Source organism: Cyprinodon variegatus, unplaced genomic scaffold, assembly GCF_000732505.1.
Source record: "Cyprinodon variegatus isolate N-32 unplaced genomic scaffold, C_variegatus-1.0 Scaffold56, whole genome shotgun sequence".
NCBI lineage: Eukaryota > Metazoa > Chordata > Actinopteri > Cyprinodontiformes > Cyprinodontidae > Cyprinodon > Cyprinodon variegatus.
The window spans coordinates 1,028,632-1,047,435 of NW_015150509.1; the positions used below are offsets into that span (position 1 = coordinate 1,028,632).

At 36.3% G+C, this 18,804-nt stretch overlaps 1 protein-coding gene across 1 annotated transcript; it reads right to left on the reverse strand.

Annotated features, from left to right (window-relative positions):
• Nucleotides 1-2,204: 2,204 nt before the first annotated feature.
• Nucleotides 2,205-13,159, reverse strand: LOC107082569. Its single transcript, XM_015371326.1, has 4 exons — nucleotides 12,815-13,159; nucleotides 7,416-10,547; nucleotides 4,473-4,547; nucleotides 2,205-2,634 (listed from the first exon to the last, which is right to left on the reverse strand). Exons 2-4 carry the CDS (start codon nucleotides 10,475-10,477, stop codon nucleotides 2,415-2,417), a joined length of 3,357 nt encoding a protein of 1,118 aa, XP_015226812.1. The 5' UTR covers nucleotides 10,478-10,547; nucleotides 12,815-13,159; the 3' UTR covers nucleotides 2,205-2,414.
• Nucleotides 13,160-18,804: the final 5,645 nt, after the last annotated feature.

The following is an 18,804-nucleotide window of genomic DNA, read 5'->3' on the forward strand; positions in this document are numbered from 1 at the left end:
CAAATCTTGCATTCCTGATATTTATTATCAAGGGAACAAGGTAATAGAGAAATTTCAGTCAGTCCAAAGAGGAATGAATGTTGTGTAGAAAATTAGACATAGGAATGTGTGGATGCAGTTAGTCATCAAATATATGCAGGACATTTAAAACATTTAACATTTAAAGTAAAACAAAAAAATTACTTACAGATTAAATGTATAAGCAGAAGCAAAACTCGAGTCTAAAATTAAGACCAGAATATTTGTTTATGGCAGACACCTTATATAGTACTAATATATGAAATGTGTAAGGGTTAAGACCGATCATACTGAATACCATTTCTTTTTTTTTTTCAGAATTGTTTCTGTATTTGATTCAAATTTTGTGATAGGCTCCTTTTAAATAATTGCTAAAGACAGGGATCCGTTATGTTTTTTTCCTTTGTCTTTAATAAAAACTGAAAAGAGAAATTTGCATCTAAACAGGGTACCCTTGAGTCTAGACCTTTACAAATACCTTTCAGCAGCAAATGCTTTGGGGAATCTATATTTTAACACATTTGTACTTATAGTAACAATAATTTTTACCATTCTTGTTTGTAAAAAAAACTGAAGCTTGATCAGTCTGGATGGTGAGCATCTTGCAAACAACATGATGAAAGCATTGGCAAGAAATATCCTTTGGATTGGTCATTCTAAAATAATGTGCTGCTCTAACTAAGCCATTGAGATTGGCCAGATTTTTGGAGAAAATCTGATTGTCTTTCTGACCTCCCAACTGATCTGATAATCTCTTTAGCTCCCCCTGAGTAACCAATGGCTTTTTTGATACTTTACACAGATTATGCATGATAACCTTCGCTAAGGGGGTTATGTTTTTAGCCGAGTTTGTGTGTTTTTTTGTTGTTGTCTTACTGTAAACATGAAGACTTGAAGATTTATAAATGGATTTGAATGATTTATTTATTTTGTTTTACCAAAGGTGCACCTCATTCCAATGAACGACCCATTAAATTCACATCATAATCCAGATGCAGGAATTTTTAAAAGATATTTTAACATTAGTTGGCAGAACAAGCAGTTCCCCCTAAACCAGAGAGTGGCAGCAGTAACTATCGACAGCTTCAGCATTGGACTGAAGAAGTCCAGAAGTATTATAATGTAGAAAAAAACACAGGAAAGGGGAGCAATGCCTAGCTTGAAGTCTCATTCTGCTGATGAAACAAGAAAGCAGAGTGCAGATTGAATGAAGAGGGTGAGAGCAGAACAAACACCAGAGGCTGCAGACACACAATACACTTTATTTATAAACCTATGAAAATAATCTAAGAAAATTGTTACCACAAGTGCACTTCATACCAATGAACAATTTATTAATATTTGGTAATGACCCAGATCATATGTGAAAGTTAGCTATGCATATTTCTTTATATGGGGCAAAATTTGCTGCTTGGCGGAGGTATGCACTCCCCGAATGCTTTCTAGTTTCTTGGTTGATTTGTTCCATTTTGGGGTCATTGAACATTATGTGGAATATTGCCTTTTAAAACATATACCTATTTTCACAGTCTGAGACACTGGTCTTTTATTTGAATCACAAAACACCTTTTAAATCAAAAGAGGACATTTCAGCAGTATGATTTTTCTGTTTTTCTTTTATAGTCACAAATAAAATGAAAATCTGAAAAAGGAAAACAAGGGTGGTGTATGCTGTTTTATCCTCGTATTCTATTTATTGTTTTTCATATCAACATCTAGTCTGTCTGCTGTGTTTGTTGGCCCTAGTTAGTTTTAATTAGTTTTTCATTTTTAATTATTTTCTTCTGTAATGTTTTTCTTTTTCTAACCAAACCTCATTCATACAATCAGGTATGGTCTAATTAACAAATTTGATTGTTTTTAAAGGGAGGCAGTTTCAATGGATTATCTGAGAAAACGGGATCATCAGCAATGCACCGTTTGGATTCTTCTTCAAATCTAAATAAAGAAAAATGACCTTTATATTGATAACATCAAATTTGAATTATAGACACTGGATTTTGTGGCTATAATTTAACAGAATATGAAAGAGGTATGAAAACGTTTGAAAGGTTCTGTAGGCTATTTATGCTCTGTATATAGACACTCAGTAAATAAAATATCTTGCTGCCACACTGCAGCTCCTGTAGCAAACTTTTTTTTTTTTTTTTTTTGGTAAACCAGTTTGTTGTTTGTCTGATCTGTCTTTAAACATATTTCCAACAAGATAACTTGAAGAAATTAGCTACTTTATCTCTTTGCCAGTGTCTGGTTGATTGGTTTATCAGGAGATAAACCAATTGACTTCTTGCTCCGCTTGGTGTGTAGTGTTATTGGTCTGCTTTTCACTTCGATTATTCCACACTATAATAGAGAAGAATGGTTCATGCTGGTGTCATATTGTATAACATAGAGATCTACACTTGATGTATTTTTCTTGGAATCCACTTGAAAAGAGTCTTGCACAGTTTTTTGCTCTTCAACTTTGTCTTTGTGAAGTTCTTAAAGAAGACGTTTCGCAGCGGGCCAAGGTTTGAGCGCTCAGCTTGATGTGCAGAAAAACTGTTCCTTTCAGTCGGTGAGTAATTCAGAACCTCCATGAAGTGTCTCTCCTGTTGCCTGAAGTCATACTCAACACTGGATGGAGACATGAAAACATATGGAGATGACTAAAGTGCAAGAGATCAAATATGACACTTTTCTAGGAATCCAAGAGAGAACTAAAGAATGTATCAATGATTTCCAGGTCATTTGTATGGACTTCAGGCTTTTTATGCTACATATAATTTCATAGCTGCTCCAGACAATTAGCGCTGTGAGATGATATTACTTTTGTGCAACTTTCTTTCTTATCTGACTTTAGAAATGAATTATTATTTTTGACATGATACATTTACAAGTATGGCACCCATTTCCTTCAAAAGAAAAACATCTTTGAATTTTTCATCTCTGATTTTAAGGGCCAGATGCCAACATGCAGAATCTAGCACTTCAACATCTTCCTGACACTCAAAAGCGGTTTTGAATGTAAGTAGATGAAAAGATATGTTTTAAATATTTCACATCATAGACAGTTTTAGGTTTCACTCAGACAGTACATGGCTTTTTTGTCGGGATGATGGTAAGAATACATTTAGATTTAACAACCTCACTTACCCTCCTTCCTGCTTCCAGCATTTCTAGGGCAATTGTTAAAGTTTTACCTTTTGTGCTGCCCACACATGATGCAATGTCTCTGCAAATGAGTGCAAACTAAGATACATAATATGAAAACAAAAAATAATGAAATGAATCCTAATTAAATGCCACATGAGCAACGAAAAAGCCATTATAGATCTAAATCATATTGTATTGAACACTAAGACTTAAGATGACAAAATTACCAAACTATGAATAAACATAGAGTTTGTACATATTCCCTCACAAGGTAATTTCTCCTAAAAAGGAGCAATAAAAACGGTAGTGGAACTTAAACTAACATGGTTTTGTATGTAAATTTACAAGTAAAACCATGAAACAAAAATTATTTTGAGATGCTTTGTTGCTTGAGCCACATTCAGGCAGGAGCGAGACAAGATCAAGTCCATATGTATATCTAAAAAAAACTGTAAACACAACAGGAAAACAGAAAGTGACAAAAAGAGGTAAAAAAAGAAAAGAAAAAAAAACTTGACATGAGATGTTAAAAACAAGAAGATCTGAAGATGACGGAAAAAATTAAACAAGGAGGGAGTGTTCACTGCTAGATGAAACTAAGGGAACTTATGTACTATATAAGCAATGTTATCTAGGGGCATTTCAAGAATAGTATCATATTCTTAAAATTATGTACATTTAATGAACAAGTAATTAAGGTTGAAATTCTTTTTGACAATTTTTTCAAGTAGTCTCTTAATCCTAATTTCATTCTAAGAGCTAGTTCACTGGACGTCATTGAAGAGAAAAAGAAAGCATCATGTAGGTGCAAAATATGCGCAACAATGCTCTCTTTGGTTTATAGTTTGATTTTATTCAAAAATACTCAATGTTGCTACCTCAACTGACACTCTTCACATCAAAGTCATGCACCCCTTTCACACTGGTTTAAAAAACTTTTTCAATCCTGGAACAGTCAGCTTTTAGTGGCAGTGGGAACAGCTCACTGACCTGTTTCGACCTGGGTCAAACAACTTGACAAATCAACCCATGTTAAAATGGCCTCGGCTCTGATCGGCATACAGTAAAAAAAAACAGACCCGAGTACACTGGCTAAAAATGTTTTAACCTAAATTACCTGAGATATACTGTTTGATTAATAAAGTTATTTGTTCTTCTTTCTTTCCATTGGCTTGTTCAGATAAAAGGTTCTCACATTTAAGACCAAGAAGCACCATATATTTGCAAATTAACTATGGTTATTTCACACCAAAAAGAGATACCTCTGTTATTTAAATGTGTAAATAACTTTAAAATCAAAGATTTCATTATTGCCTCACCTGTACATGATACAAGCAGTCTTCTGGCAAGTTGAACAGTTTTTCAGGTCAAGCCCACTTTTGCAACACCTCAGCCTGAAAACAGACAAAATGAAATCGCTCTTATAAGTCACAGCTTTCCAGATAAATATTTCAACCTTCATATCTTCTCTTCCTGAATTCGTTCAGACTGATATTGGCAAAGATGAGGTGCCTAGCAGGAGTTTTAGGTAGACATTGGCCTCTTATTAGTAGTCAGTTATTCTGAAAGATGACCTTAGAGGCAGTCACAAGTTATTAGCACACAGCAGCCAGTGAGAATGACTGACAGAGACACTTTGCCAGAAGGCCGTTTTAATTCCCCCTCTTTTTCCCAGAAGAGCTGTGTGGCTAAATAAATCTCTATGAGACTTGGCCCCTTGAATTGCCCAAGTAGGTTTCTGTCACACTCAAACACACAGTCACTGACCTGTTTGCAAGGTTTTAATTATGTTGCAGCCCCACATCATTACAATGAGAACCGTGACCTATAGAACATTTGTCACCCAAAGTCACCTCCAAAGCACAATTGTGAAAACCGTTACATCATTTATTTGTTTTTCTTTTTGTGTTTTTAATTTATTTCCATTTTTTATGTGCCTTTTATGATTGGTGTCTTAACAAAAATTTGAATATTTGAATATACTATTTTCAGCTATTTAAGTAAACTAGTTTAACATCAAACTTAAACATTCAAGAAAGTGAAAAATGTCTTCTATTCCAAGGATTTCAAGGTTGTAATGTTGGACTTGTCATCAGTGTATCATTGAGGTTTTGGGCAAAAAAACAATGCTGTAAAGTAAAGGTTTAGAGTTACAGCGGCAACTAGTGGAACCCTATATCAAGAAGGATTACTGCACTTGACTTCTCACTTAGTAAATGCAGCATTATTTCAAAATGTAGCGTTTTGATATAGACATGGACCAAGCTATGCAAACAGGTACCATTTAAACCTGTAGAAAAATTGTACTGCAGTAGCCAAGTTTCAACCCATAGAGGTCAGCATTAAGGCACTTTTAAATATCGCTGAGGGTAAACAAAAATATCAATATTTGTATAATAACATAGCACTCTTAAGGCTCAGGTCATACAGTTTTTTTTTTCTGCAAAAAAGTTGATTTTCAGATTTAGACATTTTTCACCCAACAGATTAAAAGAAATTCAAGGAAAAAGTTCCTTCTGTATCCTTATCTCACCTGATGCTTTTTTCTTCAGTTTTAAGTCACAATTATTTATCACCATGAACCTACAGTGTCAGTGTTTATATTTCATTTTCAGAGCTCTTACAATTCAAAATGTACCTGATGAGGGTTTGTTAAAAGATTATAGACTAGTCATTTTAACCAGTTGTAGATAATAATTTTTGGGTTCTTCATTAGGTGTAAATCGAAAGAAGCTGATCTTAGATTGAAGCTGATGATGAGTGATGCAAGAGATGTCAAACCAAAGTAAACTTCTAAGGGTTTTAAACAGCTCCAAATACAGGAAGTCCTATAGTATAAGAAACAATATTTTATAAACCTTTAGATCGTTGTTACATTTGCTCCTGCTAATTAAATCAGAAGGCAATTATTAGCTACATGTAAAACAAATGGAGTAGATGATGTGCCACCAGCTTCTATGTGAAACAAGGACTGAGAATGGGGCATGGAAATTCAATTTATTCAGTCTTATTTAACTCAAACATATTTTCGTTAGGTCACATACAGTGAAGTGCAAAATGTTGTAACAAAATAACAATTTCTTAGTATCAAATAAGTTAATTAGTTATACCAAAACTTACTCTAAATATATTTAAAATAGGTATTTTTTAAACTTACAAAATGTAAGGATGACATATTAACCGACCTTAAGAGCCAGCCACTTTGCACTGTGCTTCTTAGGGCAGTACAAACCAACCTCTTCAATAGCTGTGTTTTTTTTTTTTTTTTTTTTTTTTTTGCATTGATTTACAGTAGTAATTGTCTCAGTTAAGAGTTAAATGATTTATTGGGCTAAAAATAAAGTAGTTTAAATTATTTTATACTATCTTTTTATTCACTGCATAAAATTTTTGTCTGGTGTTTTCTTATAAGAGAATGATTAGTGGGAGGTGGCGCCTGACCTTTATTTTGCATGTGAATAATCATCAGCTTCTTTGACAACAGTTTTAAAGTTCAAAATGGCTTTGACATAAACGGCTGTTTATGGCTTAAAGAAGTTTTTAAGGTGGTAAATGTCAGTTCTCAGACTTTACATTTGCTTTGGCCACAGGACCAACTAACAAATCAAGTCAGCTTTATTTATATAGTATATTTAGTAACAGGAAAATTCAAAGTGCTGCACATGAAAAAAAGAGAAAGAAGCTTAGAAAAGGTTCATTATAGCTACATAAAATTTATTTAATACTCAATAAACATGAATAATTAAATTGAATAAAAAGGAATAATTGAAATGAGAAATGATTATGAAAAAAGCTAAAATACTGATAAAAAGATGACAGGGAAGCTGGACTGCATACTTAACAAATCATATATAGAGAGAACAGTCATAGGCTACTCTAAACATTAAATTTGTCATTTTGATTTAAAGCAAGTTATGATTTTTAGCACCTTTACAATTTCCTGGGGTTTTACTTCAGATTAGTGGAGAACTAAAAGTTGTTTCTGGGTATGCAGAGCAGATTTAAGCTACCAGACATAAATGTTCTGGGCGGTTTATCTACTGACAACAAATCAGTAATGCATTTTGGTGCTAAGCCATTTGAATTCTTGAATTCTTCTGTTTATAGAAAAACAGAAGAATTCCAAAGTACTTTCTGTGAAATACAGCAATGCCCATTGGTTATAAATTTAACATGAGTCACACAATAATTCTGTTTAATCATATATGGTGTGCTAGTTTTTCACCCAGCTACCAAACTGTCACTGAAGCACCCAGACTTACAGGCTGTTGGGAGAGTTGCATGTCTCCAGGTCCTGAATGATGTTAAGCAGGGTGGTGATCCTGTCCTTGTTGGCTGCCAGGCTGTCCTCAACACTTCTGAGCCTCTGCTCCAGACCTGCAGAGCTGCAGCATTGCGGGGAAGGCGGGAGCAGTAGGGCTACATCAGAAGGATGGGAGTGAAACAGCTTAGAGCCTCCTGGGCCTGACTGGGGAGCTCTGGGGCTAAACTTTAAATCTAGTCTTCTGATTGCCTCCACCTCTCTGGACTGGAGGGGGGGACATGATTTAGAGGGCAGCTCCCATTCAGGGGCTGTGTGCAATGGTAGCCCTCTTTCAGTGGTGAGTGTTGCTGGCACACTGACAGAACGTTCTGGAATTGTGTAGTTTTGCCTTTGTAATTTAATATCAAAATGGGAAATCTGGCAGTCAGTTGACTGGGTAATGGGGTTCACCTGTGTGTTTGTTTTTGAGAAAGTGGAATCACCGTTAGCTTGTGCTATGACTGGGTGGGAAAAATAGCCAGGATGCTTTTGCCTATCTAAACTGGATTCACACTTTACATCTGCATGGCTGTTTACTGCACTTAAAGCAAACTGTTGTGCATTTGAATCTGAGTCCCTGGTTGTTCGTCCCGGTGGGATTGTTGCATTGTGTCTGTCTGCTTCCATGTGACCTTGATAATGTTGTCTTTGTTGCTCTCTGTCCGGATTAGCCCAGAAATTAAAGGTGCTTGGCTTCATTTGTGAAAAGCTATTCTGACGTTTAGTGATATGTGAACATTTTGTATTGTCACGCTCTTTGCACTCGTGCATTGCAAATTGGTTGATTGCATTATCTCTAAATTGGCTATCATCAAACTGCAGTTCCGTAGTGGGAGTTATTGGAGGACTAGTGCGGTATGTTTTAGCATCACTACCTCTGTTAACAGATTCCGACATATTTTGCAGAGTTGTTAAGGAGTTGCTCTGCTGATTGGGAAAGACAACCTGAACACAAGGTTTAATACTGTCTTTACTTTTGACGTCTGGTTCTTGTGTGTGGTGGGCTTTGTTTTTGTCACTTGGTTCGTTGTTCCATTGTACCTCATTTGTTTCTGTTAATTTAAGCAATGATGCACTGGATGCTGCAGTACTACCTCCCATCTCTCTTGATGGTGTAAGTAGAGAACTTGCCTGGAATGTTGTTTTTTTCAGTTCAGGTTTGATGGACCTGCATGCTGTGTTTTTAGATTCTGTGGAATGACTGGCAATATTAGCTACTGGTGATTCAGGTCCGCAGTCAGGAGATTTAGATACACCGGGTATTTTGTTTGAAGACGACGTAGATATATGCAGTGCAGGATTACAGTTAGAGAAGGTAAATTGAGCTGAGTGGATTTGTGAAGGAACAGCTTTATCTATGCTGCTTTTACATGTAATTTGATCTGGATTAACTTCATGATTTAAAGGGATCTTTGGGACAGCAGCGCTTTGGAATGAATGCAGAGCAGGTTCCTGAGCTGGATTAACAGAAGCGGGAAATTGAGCTTCGTTGTCAATAAAATACTTTTTATCTGGTGATGCACTGACAGCACTTATCGAGGGCTTTTCTTTGCATATATATAAATCTGGTGGGGACCCTATCAGTGTGAGGTTTGATGAGGGTTCTGATTTAAAAATTTGTGCCATGTGTGTTGAGTTCAAAGTTTTTTGCTGTGCACTGAGATTACAGGTAGTGGATGTTGTTTCCAAATTAAAAGTTTTCTGTGGAACTGCACTGGATGTTCTTTTAGTCCCTGTAGCTACAGGATTCAAAGATAAATCTGGGCTCTTAGGTGCAGTATGGACAGAGACGGATACATTTTGAGGAATATTGTCCAGAAGAGAGTTGCAGGGCGATGTTTTCAGGCCCTTAGGGGAGGTTTGAAAAGTTTTGATTGCCGTGGCCATCAGAGGGGTAAAATTAAGGAGGGGGATTTTATTTTCCTGCATGGAATTTGTGACGCAGTTTATTGTGCATTTCTCCTGTCTGCTTTTATTTGTGGCTTCAGCAACTATAAGAGCTTTACCATTGAGGGTGGCTTCAGGTTTTATGGATGTTATGTCACTTGAAGTATGTGCATGAAAAAGATTAGCTAAACTGCCTCTGGAGTGTACTGGACATGCAGGGTGGGGTGTTTGTCTACATCTTGGCTCTTTATTAAGATATAATAGGTGAGGGTCACATGTCTTTGTTTTTTTAACTGATCGGGTCTGAGAATTTAGATGATTTTGTTTGAGTATGTGAGGAAGCGTATGTGAGGCTGTAAACAGAGATGTGAGGGCTGGCTTTGATGGTTTCTCTCCAAAGATTGTATCGGAAATGGGGCTGTTCTGCCCCAGGATGTTGCCTCTGGACATTACAGATTGCTTCTCACCACCGTAGTTGTACATTTTTCGCACCATAGCCAGTGATAATGACTGCATCTTTAAAGACTGATCTGTATAGGGATGATGTAGGTCTCTGTTGTGAGAGCTTGCAGCATTCAAAGGCTCTGTATCATCATTAACGACGCTAATTCCACCAATTGCCTCTGAATCAACCACACTGCCATTGATATAACGACTGGATGGTTTCAATCTGTTGCTGGTAGTGCCTGCAATGAGGGGATTGGTTTTAATTGCCCTGGCATAGCAGTAAGTCCCACCACTTCTCTTCTGAAAGGCAGCAACATCATTTGAGGTGACAGCTCCAAATGCTTTGAAAGTCACTTCCTTCTTTATCTTGGTTTCCTCAGTTTTCAGCCTTGAAATATTCCCTTTCTCTTTGTCATTCTTTATGTGAAGTGATACAGCCTTGGTTTCCTTGGTGATAAAGCTGTCGGTTGTTTGCAGAATGTTGTTTGAGAGACTGTCAGGTAGTTGAATGGGTGTTCTGCTAATCCCTGGAGATGTCTGAATGCCAATGGTGCACTGTCCCCAGGTCTGCAGCAGGGCTCCTCCGCTTCTGTCTTCTCCTGTCATCTTCCAGCTCCGCACCCCTACAGTGGCAGGGACACCCAACACTGGAACCGGAGTCGTCAGGTCAGCTGCTCGCCTCCCCATTCTTCCTTTGGCTTCCTCAAAAACTGGAAAACTCCAAAGAAGGGCAATGTTTTAACACTGTTTCGTCTGCCTGGAACCATAAGAGGGAAACATTTACTATGAGTGATGCCTGACATGGTGCTTTAAACCATATCCATAAATTAATGCAAACATTTGGAAAAGAAAAAAAAAAACAAAAAACACTTCTTTAGCAGAAAGGATAGAGATGTTGAACTGTTAAGAAACTAATTGCAATGAAATAAATATTTGAGCAATCTTTCACTGAGATTAGAAAAGAAATAGCTAAACAAAGTAAATGAAAAGAAAGGATTAGTGCTGAGAAAGAAAATCACATGTTGATAAAAAATTTAAAGTTCATTTTGGCCAATTTCTCATTAAATGTGAGCTTTTGACCTAACATATAGTTTTCCTAATTCAGACATACCATAACTGCAATACAAATAACTTAGTCAAACATCATTTTACTCAACCATTGAAACCTATAAAATTATTTTCTGCTTTCTGCATGAAACATTTTGGCATTTGTTGTTTACCCATTTACAAGTTGTTATTGTTTTTGCAAACTTTAAGATATGGAGATCCTTGATATAGCAAAGTGTTTTTTATTTCTTCAAAAAGAGCAATTTAAAATATTTATTAGCTGTGTTTGGATTGAGTTTAGGAGGAAAATAAATGTTGCATGTACCAAGTCATAAAATGATTTATTGTAATTATAATGGAACCTCAAAAAGCTGTTCTATCATGATCAGTCATGATTATCTATACCATGATCAGAAGAAGAAATGTAAGCCGTTGTTACACAGATATGGAAAAACTAGGGATTAAAATAGGGATTAGCTATTAGGTTGAAAATAGGAAACATGAATGTGGAGGTTACATTTCAGTGGGTTAGGTATTTCATTAAACCAGAAATAACACAACAGACACCACTTAGAATGATACAACTGTATTGATTTGATCTAATATCCTAAGTTTTTGTCATTTGTTGTGATTGTTTGACAGCTTTACACAGTTTTATACCTTTTAGCTGTTTCTTCCCCTCTGTGTCTCCCCTTTAACTTTGTTTTAAGCACCCCACTTACACAAATTGAGTCTTTAGGCAAAGCTTTCACAAAGTGTTATTGACAGCACAAACTGGTAGCAAATCTATACAAGGTTATGCAGCGTATTTGCTTTAAATAAATGTGGCCATTTATCATATTAGATATTTTTATCACAAACATTTCTTTATTTTTATTTAAGCATTGTATTTAATTCCTGATGGTTATAAACCTGTGATAGTATTGTTCAGGTTGTCATTTCAAGTTACCTCAGTTTAGTCAAGAACAACAATAAATATTAATATGCAGTATTTTTTTTTTAAATGAAGAAAGACTGATTTGATAATGGGTAAAATTTACTATTGTTTTGTTTCAAGAGCATTATTTACTTATTATGAACATTTGAATAGAGAAACACATCTCTTGAGTTGTGTTTCAAGAGTATTTATGTATAACATACTTTATTATGGGCATTTTAAAAATTACTGCAATGAATATTAAAATATATACTGCCTATGTTTCACGTCCATATCACCAAATTCCTTTCTTACAAGAGGGTCGGAACTGATGTGAAGCAAATAAATTGGCTGTTTCAAGGTCACCAGTGTATTTCTTAGTACCATCACAAATCTCCATCACAAACTTCAAATAGACCAGAATTCAGACGACATCTTCTGTGAAAAAAGACTCTTAACTCCTGCCACTAGTACAGCGAATACTTTTATACAGTTAAATCACATATAGATGCAATCAGTTTCATTATATTCATATGCCAGTTTTCTTTCCTCTTTTTTGATCTACACAACCATTCAGCAGCAAAGCAGTTAAGTGTAGTTTTTGGCAGCCAAGCAGGCTTTTTATTTATCTATGAGGAAGGCACCCAGTCTAAAAGAGTGTGTCTTTGCGTGTGTGTTTTGGTTGCATGTGTTGATTTATGACAAATACTTAATGTAAACACATCCTGACATCCTTTTCCTCCTCCTCTTTGCCTTTGATGACTTTCATCCTCACATGCCTAAACTGCAAGAAGAACAGTCAGTTAGCTATACTAGGAGGGACTATTATTTTCAGATTGTTTTCTTTTTTTATGGTACTTGAGCTAAGTCAAGTGACCTATGTCTTCTTTTACTGTCTAATGATAAGTGACAACTGTCATGTTCTGTTAATACTTCATTAGAGCCTAGTTTCCATAGCTAAATAAAACCAGCAGATTAAAAAGCCGCAGGAATTCTTACAGCAATCCACTCAAAAAAATGCTTTACTAAAAGTTTAAGGTTATTCTGATTTCCACCCTTACCTGAATATTCATATAATCCAGCTTTAAGTTTTCCTCACTCCAAGTTAAAGTTGCATCCTGGTGTGTAGAGAGACTTGCTCCTTGTATTGTCTGATATTAAAAAAAAAAAAGGAATCCGCATGCAGTCAGCAAAGCGATGCCTCTTAATGAGTTCTCCACTCCATCGCTTTAAGTCTGAACTCATCTAGCATTTATTGATCCAACATACAGCTGAGCTGTGTTCTCCTGTTTTGGTTTTGCTGCTCCATGCTCACTCTATTGTAAAAACACGGCAGCCAGCAACCTTTCTGTCCTACCCTGTTTTGTCCTTTTTACCCCTTCACTCTCTCCTTTTCTAACCCCTTCTTTGTGCCACTGTCCTCCTTCCCAGCATGCATGTCCTGATCTACAGCTGGGTAAAGAGGAGGCAAAGGGGGAGAAGGAAAACAGACGAGAGAGAGAGAGAGAAAGAGAGAGGAAGTGACTTGCATCAGCAGAGTAGGGAGCGTCTATAAATTACCGTTCAATTTACATGAAGCATAAAAGCAAAGTGGCTAAAATAAATGGCAGAACAACACAGAACATTAAAAATGAAAAAAAAAAAAACACATCAGCAGGGATTTTGATTAACTTGTATACAGATTCAGAAATAAATTTCTTATAATCAGTTGTACAAACAGCATTAGGTTTGTTAGGTCAGTTATATCATTTGGCAACAATTACCAAATATTACATGAGTTTCTTAACAAATATATTTTTGTGCACTTCCTAGTTAGTAAAACCTTGGTAAGTGGATCATAAAACATAAAAAAGTGTGGCAGTTTAATTAAATTCAATTATATTCCTTGTATCTTGAAAGTCTTCACTGCACCTGTCATCCCATGCACTTTACAGAGACAGTTCAATCATATCCTACACTCAGACTTGTAAAAGTTTTGTTTGTTTTTTTAAATGCTTTTCACACCTGGACATGTTCAGTACTGAACATTTCTCTTAACTCTGTAGCTCCAAAATTAAATACAGTTTTTTTTAAAATATGTTATTGATTTTGACTTTATTACACATCTTTATAGGTAACTAAATCTAAATAATGTAAATATTGAAACAATTTATTTAGGTATGTTAACTTAACCTAACAGAACTAAAATGAACTAGATTGAATTGGACTTGGATTCAATGGAGAACATTTTTTTTCTTTTGCTTTGTTTTAAACACTGGCCTCAGATGACATTATTTATGAATTGATGCACTAATCTGAATTTTAATATAAAACAAACACTGTGTATATACAAATATAGATCTAGAAAGTGTAATTCAAAAAATTTTTTTCCCTTTATTCTGACAACCCTCAATAAAAATCCCAGGCAACCAACTGCATTTATATATCAATATTTCGGGATAATTTAGTCTCAATCGAATCCAGCTGCTCTAAGTCTCAGGTGATTTAGACAATGTCTATGTGTAAACAACATTTAGGTGACTTGGTGACATGCAAAAGTAGGAACATTTAAAGTAGGATTAGGTGATAGAAAAATACACCAAGATTCACAAATCTCACAGAAGACTGTTAAAAAGACTAATGATAAGAGTAACATGATTGCTTAGCCACACTCTCTGTTGCGCTTAAAAGCTTTATTGAAAGATATCGATCTGATTATTGATTGATTGAACTGGTGAAATACTTTTGGCAAGTTAAACAAGCTAGTGGCAGAAATTGGTTAAAACCCAGCAGTACAGAAGACAGGCAGTACAGTCTAGCAGTTTGGACGAACCTCAACAAGACAATCTGGCAGAAATAGATTGTGAGACACCAGAATAAATGGACAGGACAAACCTTGGGAGCAATAATGTTGATTAGGAGAGAGGTGTCTACAGGTGGAGCATCGGCTGTCCTTATACATGGAAAACTTACTACTCTACCATCTATAATGTCGTGAGACTGCTAAACCGTTCTGGTAAATTTTCGGGATACAAGTTGTACTTTCAAAAAAGTGAATGTTTTCCGATTAACGACCCCCGCACATCAAATTACAGAAACTGATTTGCCCTTCCCTCTCTCTAGAACAGGATTCCCAGATTTGGGAATCAATGCGATGCATTCTTTTTCTGATTTGTTTGAAAAAAACTCTCCCCTCTGCTTAAGAATGTTAAACGCAACCTCCAGAAGTGGAGTGTCATAAATGTATCTCTAGCTGGTAAAGTAGCATGTATTAAAATTAACACCTTGCCAAGATTTATGTATCTCTTTCAGAGTATTCAAGCTTTTTTCCCGAAATCATTCTTTAGAGATATCGATAAACAGCTATCCTTGTTCATATGGAGTAATAAACACCCTAGAATCAGTAGCTGTTTCCTTCAGAGACTCAAGGAAGAGGGGGGTATGGCTGTACCTAACCTGCTTTATTAGTACTGGGCAGCAAACCTACAAAAGTAGTCTGTTTGCTCCATCAACCAGATGTTGACTGGTGCCAATTAGAACTGAATGCATGTAAGCCATCATCTTTCCATGCATTAGTTACCTCAAAGCTTCCTCTCTCTCCTAAGCAACATTCTTAATGCCCAGTTGTAAATATGGTCACAATTCACGCTTCAAAATGACAAATTTCTCTATCTACAGACCCATATGTGATGACCATGCTTTCCCGCCATCCATATTAGATTCTGTCTTTGCCCACTGGCAGAGAGCAGACTTAAGAAAATATAGCGACCTATATATAGATGGTGTTTTCGCTACCTTTGATGCTATCTCCGCTAAATTTAGTTTACAGCATTCCTCCCTATTTCGATATCTCCAGATTCGAGACTTTGTTCGCAATGTCAGTCCTTGTTTTCCCAGTTTACCCCAAAATGGAGGGATAGATATAATTTTGCTATTAGGTTTTAATTTCTCATCTCCAAAATGTATAATAACATGAGTATGATAACTCATCACCCAATACAGTACAGATCAATGAGATCAGAGCAGATTGTTCAGAAGAACTTGGAATACACATCTCTGATGAGAGCTGGAATCACGCATTACGTAGAGTAAATGTGTCAACTTCATGCGCTCGACTTGGACTTATTCAGTTCAAGGTCCTTCATAGGATTCATTACAGAAGAGTTAGACTCTCAAGGATTTATTCTACATTCAGTGAAACCTGTGCTTGGTGCCATATAGCTAAGGCAAATTTAACTCACATGTTCTGGTCATGTAACAAATTGTGCAACTTCTGGTCCACAATTTTTCAGTTCATATCTGAAGCCTTTGTAATGGGTATCCAACCAAGTGTTGAATTGGCAATATAAATTGGAATTCAAGGGGAGGGTATATCACTAACACATGATTTTAAAAATGTACTGGCTTTTTTAACTCTCCTAACCTGAAGAAGAATACTATTAGCATGGACATCAGAACAACCACCCAAGGCTTCTCTTTGGTTGAAAGATCTGTCTCTGTTCCTTAAGTTAGAGAAGATCAAATATTGTGTTAGAGGTTTTGGTCCAAAAATCTGATACAACTTGGGCGCCTCTATTATCTTATTTTAAGAGACTGGATGCCCTCCCTCGAGCCTGAGTGTCACACAGGTGCTGGCTCTGCTGTGTGTGTACCTGTGCCCCCGGCCCTGCGGCCTCGGTGGTCCCTTGTGGTTTTGGCTGTTGAAAGTGATTGTCAATCTGTATAGTTTTAAGTATCCATGTCCTGTCTTGGTTTGTGTGCCCAGTGCCTGTGCGGATTCTTGTTTATATGCAGCCCACGTTTTTGAGTTCTGTCTCAGCCTTCCGGGTTTTCATGCTGGTGGTTTTCCAGCTGTATAATTAATAAAAAAAAAAAAAAAAGGAGAAAGGTGTCTGCTCCCTCTAGTATTTAAAAGCAGAGTAGATAGTGATGAATCAGCCCCAAAACATCAAAACACAGGCTGGATGGAAATCGATTGAGCGCTCTTTAAATTTACCCTTGAAGTAAGAGTTGCAAAAAGTAAAAATGTAATTGTTGAAAGAAAGACATAAGACATATTGTTTATTATTTGCCCTGAACCTTTAACAGCCAAAGTGATAAAACTTACTCAGCTCAGAAAAGACTGGAATTGAACTTTTTGGTCTATATGCAGGGCTGCACAGTGGAGAAGTGGCTAGCTCTGGTGTCTTGCAGCAAGAAGGTTATGGGTTAGACCCCCAGGTCTTTCTGCATAGAGTTTGAATGTCTCCCTGTGCATGCATGGGTTATTTTCAGGTACTTCAGCTTCCTCCCACAATCCAAAAAACATGATTGGCATCTCTAAATTCTCTTTACATGTGAATGTGTGCATGAATGGTTGTTTGTCTGTGTTGCCCTGCAATAGACTGGCGACCTGTGCAGGGTCTACCCCGCCTCTCACCCATTGATAGCTGGAGGTAGGCAACAGCACCCCTCGTGACCCTAGCAGGGATAAGCTTGATGGAAAATGGATGACTAAGTGGTCTATGTGCAGCACTGTGTGATAAAAAACTTAGTGAAAAAATATTCACAGTAAAAAAATTTAAGCAAATTAAGACTTTTATATGACTTTTATTTGTGGGATATAAAAATAAGATTATTTAAAATGACACAGCAAGTCAACACTGAAAAAAAAACAAAGTGCTCTCACCTTGTTGAGAAGAATAAATAAATATAAACTGTACGTGTCATGTAACTTTCCTTAGACCTATTATTGTTAGAAGTAAAACTACAGTATAGCATTTTTATAATGTGCTGTATTAAATAGGTCTCTGAGCTGACTGATGTGCAGCATTTTGTAGCCTGCTCTTAAATTCCATTCCTGGATCCCAGAGGAGCAAAAGGCTGATTTTCTGGGAAAGAATATCACCTCATAGCTGCTGGGTTGTCGGTTACATAATATAATATCAGCAAAAATGCCTTGAACACTGCTTTACTGGCGCTGTGAAAGTTTTCTGTCTGGTGTGTATACATTATTTATTAATGCATTTTATGAACAATCTTCCTCAGTATCAGCAGTCTTTTTCTTTTCTGTGCAGTTAACTTTTGGCGTGTGTCTGTGTCTCTTTGGAGTGATGCTCTGTAGCTGCAGTTAGTGGCAGTAGGCAGCAAATGAGGGAACCAGGTGGAGCTGAAGCAGCAGTTTTTTCAGGTTAATTATAAAACACTGTAAACAGAGACCAGTCCACACCTGCAGACCAACACAAGTGGACCAGTCGCAAAGCACCAACTCTACATCCAACAACAGTCACTGTTTTACAAAAATACTCCATTCTGTTAATTATGTCTACATGTTAAATAAAATATGAATTACGGATGCCTTGCAAAAGCAAGACTGGCCTGTTAATTGCACTTAATTAATTCAAACATTATTACTCTTAAACCTTTCTTAACCACGGCTTAACTTAGAGATTTAGAGAATACTGATACATTTATAACACATTCCACTAACATTGCCTCTATTTGGCAGACATTGCACTTCTCTTTGGATTCCCAACATGGTTTATATTCTGTTAACCATGAAAACAAATATATTCCTTTAATACAACTTTAGTACCCACCTTTTTCTACCTTGTATGCAATATATTTCATGAGATTTTTAGTTAATTAAGATTAACATGAGATTAAGTTAAACTATCCTAATACTGATTTCTGGATATTTGCTGATACGTATCACTCAGACAAAATTTAAAAAGGATAAAAAGGAGAATGGTGTTGAGAGATAAATATTTACCTCGAAAGAAAACATCCAGGTCAGACTAAAATATATTAAACCTTTATGGGAGAATGTTCTCTGGTCTGAGAAAACACAAATTTCCCTTTTGGATCAAAGTTCCCACAGTGAAGCATGTTGATGACAGCATTGCTGTTGCATTAGTTTAGGAGCCTGAAATTATCAATGCTTTCTGTTTACGAGCCTGTTTTGTCACAAACCTTCAGGGATCTACAAGAAATTCAAAGGTTTGGATGGATTTAATTTTGTTCAGCATCACAGTGAGTCCAGAGCAACATCTTAATGGATTCACCCGAACAAGCAGTTTTAGAATGTTTCAGT

What these genes read in the sequence shown, in the direction of transcription:
- LOC107082569 (XM_015371326.1), bottom strand. Translation starts at nt 10,477, where the DNA reads ATGGGGAGGCGAGCAGCTGACCTGACGACTCCGGTTCCAGTGTTGGGT. An exon ending in TGCAACTCTCCCAACAGCCT is followed by an intron (nt 4,548 to 7,415) that starts GTAAGTCTGGGT and finishes GTCTGTTTTCAG; the next exon opens with GCTGAGGTGTTGCAAAAGTG. An exon ending in ACTGCTTGTATCATGTACAG is followed by an intron (nt 2,635 to 4,472) that starts GTGAGGCAATAA and finishes GTCTCCATCCAG; the next exon opens with TGTTGAGTATGACTTCAGGC.